Genomic DNA, 7,639 nt, shown 5'->3' on the forward strand with positions numbered 1-7,639 from the left:
ATATATATATATATATATATATATATATATATATATACACATACATATACGACGGGCTTCTTTCAGTTTCCGTCTACCAAATCCACTCACAAGGCTTTGGTCGGCCCGAGGCTATAGTAGAAGACACTTCCCCAAGGTGCCACGCAGTGGGACTGAATCCGGAACCATGTGGTTGGTAAGCAAGCTACTTACCACACAGCTACTCCTGCGCCTAAACATTCTTTAAAAAATGGATGGAACATTGTGCCACTGCACCATAAATTTCTTCTTTTGAGGCAGATCAAAATGCTTTTTTCAATTGTAGGGTGTTATTTATAACATTTTAAGATGATCGACACAAGATGTAACCTTTCTTCTAACTCACGAACCTTAAAACATTTACTGAGCCTCACAGATCGATATTAAAGAACTTTCTCTTTTCTTATGATAGAATTGGAAATAAGCTTTAAAACAAAACAAAGGCAGCAGTGGTGCTGCAAAAAGCATTGGTTATTATCAATGCTATGTTATTGAATGAAATGTAGTATATACGATGACGACGGTGACGATGACGACGGTGACGATGACGACGGTGACGATGACGACGGTGACGATGACTGCGCCAGTGGCCATTGACGATGACGACGACAAGAACAATGACGTGATGGAACTTTGAATGAAGCTTTGTGTGTTTCATTGTGTGATATTTGAAATGAAAACTGTTCAAAAACCAATACAATGCAAGTTGTAATGGAAGAGTGAGCACGGAAGACAGGAAGACAGAACAGCAGTTTACAGCTTACTTTTTTATTTCTATATTTCGAGGTTAATACAACCTCAGCAGAGAACATGGAGGAGGTGCTGAGCTAGTACTCAGATATACGGAAGTAGGAAAGAGCATGCGAAACGAAGACTGGTTATGGTGACAATATGTTTCTATGTGTTTTACAAATTGCATTGTATTGGCTTTTTAACAATTTTGACTTTAAAGTATACATACACACATTAATATATTATACATACCTACATACATACATACATACATACATACATACATACATACATACATACATGCATACAAGCATACATATGTACATGCATACAATCATACATACATACATACATACATACATACATACATACATACATACATACATACATACATACATACATATATACATATGTGAAGAAATTGAGAGGGAAAAATACTATACAAAAGCACAAGACTGAGATTTAATAATAATTTGTAGATTTGGGTTCTGATTGACTTTATTTTATCAAAACTGTCTTCTTTTTTTTTTTTTTTTTGATTTGTATAAATAAAAACTTTGATCACTGAAAAATCAAACGGAAAGTTCTTCAAACTGCGACCTCCTGATGAAAAATTCTTTGAAACTTCAGTGGAAGAAAACAGAAAGAAGATTGTACAATTCTTGTAGATTGTCGAAATTGGTATGACTATATAGTTGAATTATTTCTTTCGAAATACGTTAACAGAGAATGCAAAATTAAATATTTAGGATTGAGATCTGTATTTTAAAATATATTTGTGTATTTAAATAGTTGAAAGACTCCTTTTCTTTAGTGATTTATCTGAAAATGAAAATATAAAACTGAAATGCAAGCAACGAAATTACAAGAGGTAAGGAAATACTGAGTAACTTACAAATGATGTTCTTAGAATTAATTTAAAACTTGTATATCTACTATTTACTTGCATACATTCAAACATGATGGCCGTCCACTCGTGACCGAGGAAGACCATTGCCGACCTTCAGGAACATTGTGCGCTCTAGGACTAACTTATATTTTGCATTTGCGGCTCCGTTGGTGGTTAAAGAGCCCTGCTCTTGACAAGCGTACACGACTGCAAACATTTCAGACCAAGCTTTCCCCATTCACTATACGAGCCGTGGGCTTTCACGCAGCTCGCTTAAGTTCTTCCTGCTGGATACGTGCTCTCTTAAAAGTGTCAATCCCCTCCTTAACCTGTTTCCTCCATCCGTGGCGATGACAGACATTGTTCTCCCAGTCAGTGTCCTGCATATCACAGGCCTTTAATGAGGACTTGACACAGTCCTTAAATCGCAGCCTTGGTTTCTGCCGGAGTCTCCTTCCATTCACAAGTTCTCCATATAGCATCTGTTTAGGAATCCTGCTATCCTAAGCAGGAAAGCAGGATTCCTAAACATTCAAACATACATACATACATACATACATACACGCATACATACATATATACATACGCACAGACAGACATACGGTGCATTTGGTTTTGTTGGTAAATGCTTAAGTGACAAGCTGGAAAAGGGACAGTTTTCAGAAAAAGATTGATTCAATCAGCTAACACACACATTAGAAATATTAGGGGTACTGTAATGTCGCATTTCACGTAATGAGTTCAAATCAGTATAAAATATGTGATAAATATATTTATTCATTCAAGATGTAATTGCCTTTGTTAGCCATAACATTTTCTCACTTCAAAGCCAGTTTTCTGAGTCCTCAGTGAAAAAAACCAAAAAAAAAAACCCAACTCAGGTTCTTTTGAAGAGAAAAGTATTTGGGCTGCCGATTCTTTATTCTCCTACTACTGAATATTTTCCCCTGGCAAAGTGTTCAAGAGACCTCAATAAATGAAAATCTGATTGTGATAGGAATGCTGAGATAGAACTTTCCAGACTAATGATGGGGCACTACTTATTGAATTATGATTACAAAATGGAATATTTACCGTCAAAAAAACAAGGGCATGTGGATGGTTTGTCCAGACTGATACCAAAACACAGTGAGCCATTCGAAGATACGGTAATCGCAGCATTAAGATCAGAAGGAGAAATAAAAAAATGTAATGCGGAATGCGGTACGCAAATTACAGGTGACCCTAGAAGACATAAAACGAAATGTGGAAAAGGAGAAATTCATAACAGAAATGAAAAGAATTCTGTGGACAGGAAAAGTAAATAGGAACAAGGTTGGTGTGAAATGAAACCAAGATGTGAACTTCATCATCATCATCATCATCATCATCATCGTTTAACGTCCGCTTTCCATGCTAGCATGGGTTGGACGATTTGACTGAGGACTGGTGAAACCAGATGGCTACACCAGGCTCCAATCTGATTTGGCAGAGTTTCTAGAGCTGGATGCCCTTCCTAACGCCAACCACTCCGAGAGTGTAGTGGGTGCTTTTACGTGCCATCGGCTATATTTGTAATGGCATACTGATGTAAAATAAAATCAGTCTTTGACAAATTACTACTTGGTAAGAAAAGAAAAATTGCAATGGAAAATTCAGCAAGATATATGAAAATTGGTGAAAACGTATTTGTTAGGGCATATAAGAATGGGAAACAAAGTTGGGAAGATGGCGTGATTACCAAATGCATGGGAAAAATACTATATTTGGTAAAAGGAAGTAAAGGGCTATACAAGAGACACATGAACGAACCATTTGTTGAGAGCAAACTCAAGAGAATGGAAGAACCAATGGAATGGTTATATGATACTTTTCAAGTACCAACACCACTACAAATAATTGAATCCAGATGCACAAGCGAAAGAAAAAGAAAATGTATGGAGTTCCTGGAAGTGGATACCAAATGAAAAAAAATAAATGTGTAACTGTATGAAAAAGAAAACTCAAAAAAGGGAAGTGGGGTGAGGTAAAAATTATTGCTAATAGAAGAAATAAAATTAAACTCCCTAAGAAAAAAAGAAAAACTTATAGTGATAACAAAAATAATGGAACACCCCTCCCATGTGACGAGTGGTATGTGTTAGTTGCTACAAATACTGTGACATAGGAAGTCGAGAGAGGTCAGTTGAGTAGTCATCATAGACAGATAGTCGTGTCTTACTTGTCTAACTAACTATGCGGCTTAACCGGAGTGGACATTATAATAGCCTGACAGAGGATAACAACAGTAATGCATAGATTATGCTGATTATGCAGCTCACTAAATTCTTTGTCTTCCAAGGAATTGTTTTCCTTGTGGTATGATGTCAGACTATTTGCATGACCCAGTATTAGAGCATTGGGTTTACAATCATGAGGTTCTGAGTTCGACCCCCAGACTGAGATGTGTGTCGTGTTCTTGAACAAGATACTTTATTTCACATTGCTTCAGTTCACTCAGCTGTAGAAATGAGCTGCGATGTCACTGATTTCAAGTTTTACCGGCGTTTCTTTGACCTTTCCCTTGGACAACGTCGATGGTATGAAGAGGGGAGACTGGTATACATGGGCAACTACTGGCCTTTCACCAACAACCTGGCCTGGATTTGTGCCTTCTAGGTGCAATCCCATGGTCATTCGTGACTGAAAGGTGTCTTTATATATAAACGAATGTTCATGCACACTCATATGTATAAATTTAGATGTATCTTACAAGCAGATTTGCCTACAAAACGCCATACAACTTTTTACTTACTTTTCTATAAATCCAGCTTTCTTCCAGTAGAAGTCTGTGCCAGAATTTTGATAAAATGATGAGTATATGTTCTACCGCTTCATCAAACATGTCCCCGACTGGTGCATCTAGGTTCTGCCATATAAGTAACATAACTTTTGGTCCAGCACGGACAGTGAATGGACTGCCATTTGCAATGAACTTCGAATAAATAAACTGTGAAACCAGAAATAAATACAGTATAAATACAAATATGTCACAACTTGAGTAGTTTCGTGTTATGAATTTTTTGACTTTGTTATATTCTTTCCTTTTTTTTTCAAGAAATTAAGGGAGAAAAATAGACCTAAGCTTTCTGTTGATTTATTTGACTTTACATCAGTCAGAGCTTACATATTCAAAAGTATAAAAATTAAAAAAGAAAAAGAAAAAAACGCTTGGAAACCAATACTGAAGTGGAAAATCGAATAAAATATGTAGGCGCAGGCGCGGCTGTGTGGTAAGAAGCTTGCTTCTTGACCACATGGTTCTGGGTTCAGTCCCACTATGTGACACTTTGGGCAAGTGTCTTCTACTATAGCCTTGGGCTGACTAAAACCTTGTGAGTGGATTTGGTAGATGGAAACTGAAAGAAGCCTACATTATCTACATTATTTACATTTGACGGATATTTGTCCTCATCTTGTTTGTTGTTAACACAACTTATAGGCCCCGCTCTTAGAGGGTTCTAGTTGGACTAGTGCTCGGTTGGTACTTATTTCATCGATTCCAAAAGGATGGAAGGTGAAGTTGACTTCAGCGGAATTTGAACTCAGACCTAATGAGTCAGAAGCAATGCAACTAGGTATTTTGTCTGGCACTTTAACAGTGCTGCCGGCTTGTTACCTTAACAACTACAAAAGTAATAATATAAAATTAAATAGCATGATAGAAGAAATAAGATGAGAGAGCGAAGGAGGTGGAGGAGGAGTGAGAGAGAGGGAGAGAGAGAGAGAGAGAGGGGGGAGAGAGAGAAAGAGGGAGAGAGAGATGCAAAAAAATGGTTTGAACTTACTTTGGCATATCTGCAGATACGAAACATATTGACTGGTTGAGTGTAGAAGATTTGCAAGAATTTCTCGATGTTATGCCAAAGGTAGAGACAGTTGAGTGCAAGCTGTGGCAGCAAAAATGGTAATGGTGTATTTTAGTAAAAAAATAATGGTCTCAGAATTGCTGGAGAAAACCGAAAGAAGAGAAAGAGAGAAGAAATCGTCAAGATCTGTTTTCTCTTTCTCTTCATTATCATCATCATCATCATCATCATCATCGTCATCATCATCATTGTCATCATTGTTGCTTTTATCATCAGCATCAGCATCAGCAGCAGCAGCACTACCACCCCTACCCCACCCCCCATCACCACCATTGTCATCATCATCATTGACGTTGTTACATCAGAATCATCAGTGTTATCATCATCATCATTATTGTCATCATTGTTGCTTTTATCATCATCAGCACTACCACCCCTACACCCCCACTACCACCACCATCGTCATCATCATCATCATCGACGTTGTTGCATCAAAATCATCAGTGTTATCACCATCATCATCATCATCGTCATCATCGTCATCATCATCATTGTCATCATTGTTGTTTTTATCATCATCATCATCATCATCATCATCATCATCATCATCAGAAGTAGCACTACCCACGCCCCCATCGTCATCCTCGTCTTCGTCAGCATCAACTAAAAACAGCTAAACTATTCCAGTTACCAATGACAACATAGTATACCATGTTGATGATGCTCACTGATACAAAAAATGCATCCGTCCTTCGGTCGGAAATGTCATTCATGCCCAGGGCTGTGTTTTTCACACGCATTGTCAATAAGGAGAACTTTTCTTCTCTTGAGACAATTTCTAAAGCATAACATTTTCTATGTCCGTATGTACATGAACGTGTTGAATATGATTGTACACATCTATATTTCATTTCAAACGAAAGCAATTGCAGGGTGGAAAGTGTTTATAAGCCATTTAAGAAACACACAAAAAACCGTTAGAGTCACTTCAACTTTTAAATTTAATTTGTCAAAATATTTTCGTCGTTTTGAGACCGTGACCCGTTCACTGACAAAATTCCATGCTTTCTCAGATGCAGCACGGAATTTTGTCAGTGAACAGGTCGCGGTCTCAAAACGACGAAAATATTTTGACAAATTAAATTTAAATGTTGAAGTGAATCTAACGGTTTTTTGTGTGTTTCTTAAATGGCTTATGAACACCTTCCACGCTGCAAATGATAAAAGATTAAAGATAAAAGATTGAAGATATTTATATATTACCTTATTTTTGCATTTGGTTAAGAAGTTCTCAAAGTAATTGCCACACTTACTCTCCTTCCTCAGAGCCACCAATAAAGTGTTTACTAGCTTTATTTTTGTACTGCCCATGTGGTCTTCTAACTGACCTGTCCATGGGTCCACAACGTGGTCCAGTGCACCAATGATTCGATTCACCTTCACCACTTTGGGCATCGGATGTTGTCTTTGTGTCCATCCGATATTGGACTCGCCGACTGTCTCTACCGTTGCAGGAGTCATCTCGGGAAGCATTGGTAGATCTCGTGTCGTTCTGGGAACGAACACTTTCGGAACAGGTGGGTTTCTGGTGATGAAGTAAAGGGATAAGTGTTTCAGTGAGTGAGGGAGTGAGTGAGAGAGGGAAGGAATGTGTGAGTGTGTAAGAGAGTGAGTGAACAAATGAATGTAAATGACTATAAGTGGAGGAGACTGCAAGTGAGGAAGCGTGTGAGTGAGTTTATATGCATATGTGTGTCTATATCATAGACATATATTTTAATCATAGGATTGTGACTGTGCCAGGCACCACCTAGATGAAAACGGGGCAAAGGTTACATGTAAGACTTAAACCATAAAACTTCCCTACTGATGGCAATCCTGTTAACCAACTGCGCCAAAATGACAAAAGAGGAGAAAAAAATGGTACTTACAATTTGTTTTTGGTCTTAGGCATTGGCGTTTGTCCCTCCTTGACTTTATCTTCGTTGCTTCCATCATTCTCCTCCTTCTTTGTTTTCTCCAAATTGTTAAAAGCATTATTCCCATAATTTCCGCAATTTTGCAAAGATGAAAGTAAATGTGTTCGACGCGTCCCGATTCTTTTCATTTGGGGAGGTAATCGCAAAATATGAGGAGGATAAAGCTGAAAATGAAATATATGTACATATATATA

The 7,639-nt window shown here is 37.7% G+C and overlaps 1 protein-coding gene across 2 annotated transcripts in view; it reads right to left on the reverse strand.

Annotated features, from left to right (window-relative positions):
• Positions 1–1,255: 1,255 nt before the first annotated feature.
• LOC106869932 (uncharacterized) overlaps positions 1,256–7,639 on the reverse strand; it is an 8,052-nt gene continuing 1,668 nt past the window's right edge. The window contains exons 3-8 of one of the 2 annotated variants that reach the window (XR_001409463.2): positions 7,398–7,609; positions 6,730–7,051; positions 5,446–5,547; positions 4,413–4,607; positions 2,714–2,863; positions 1,256–1,572 (exon numbers count right to left, since the gene is read on the reverse strand). Coding sequence is in view for 1 of the 2 variants with exons in the window: in XM_014915869.2 (XP_014771355.1) it covers positions 1,561–1,572; positions 4,413–4,607; positions 5,446–5,547; positions 6,730–7,051; positions 7,398–7,609 (843 nt within the window). In the remaining variant the exon portion in view is untranslated. The remainder of the gene's footprint in view (positions 1,573–2,713; positions 2,864–4,412; positions 4,608–5,445; positions 5,548–6,729; positions 7,052–7,397; positions 7,610–7,639) is intronic. The other variant, XM_014915869.2, reaches the window with a different exon arrangement.

The sequence above is a fragment of the Octopus bimaculoides genome, chromosome 23 (assembly GCF_001194135.2).
Source record: "Octopus bimaculoides isolate UCB-OBI-ISO-001 chromosome 23, ASM119413v2, whole genome shotgun sequence".
In the NCBI taxonomy this organism is placed as follows: Eukaryota; Metazoa; Mollusca; class Cephalopoda; order Octopoda; family Octopodidae; genus Octopus; species Octopus bimaculoides.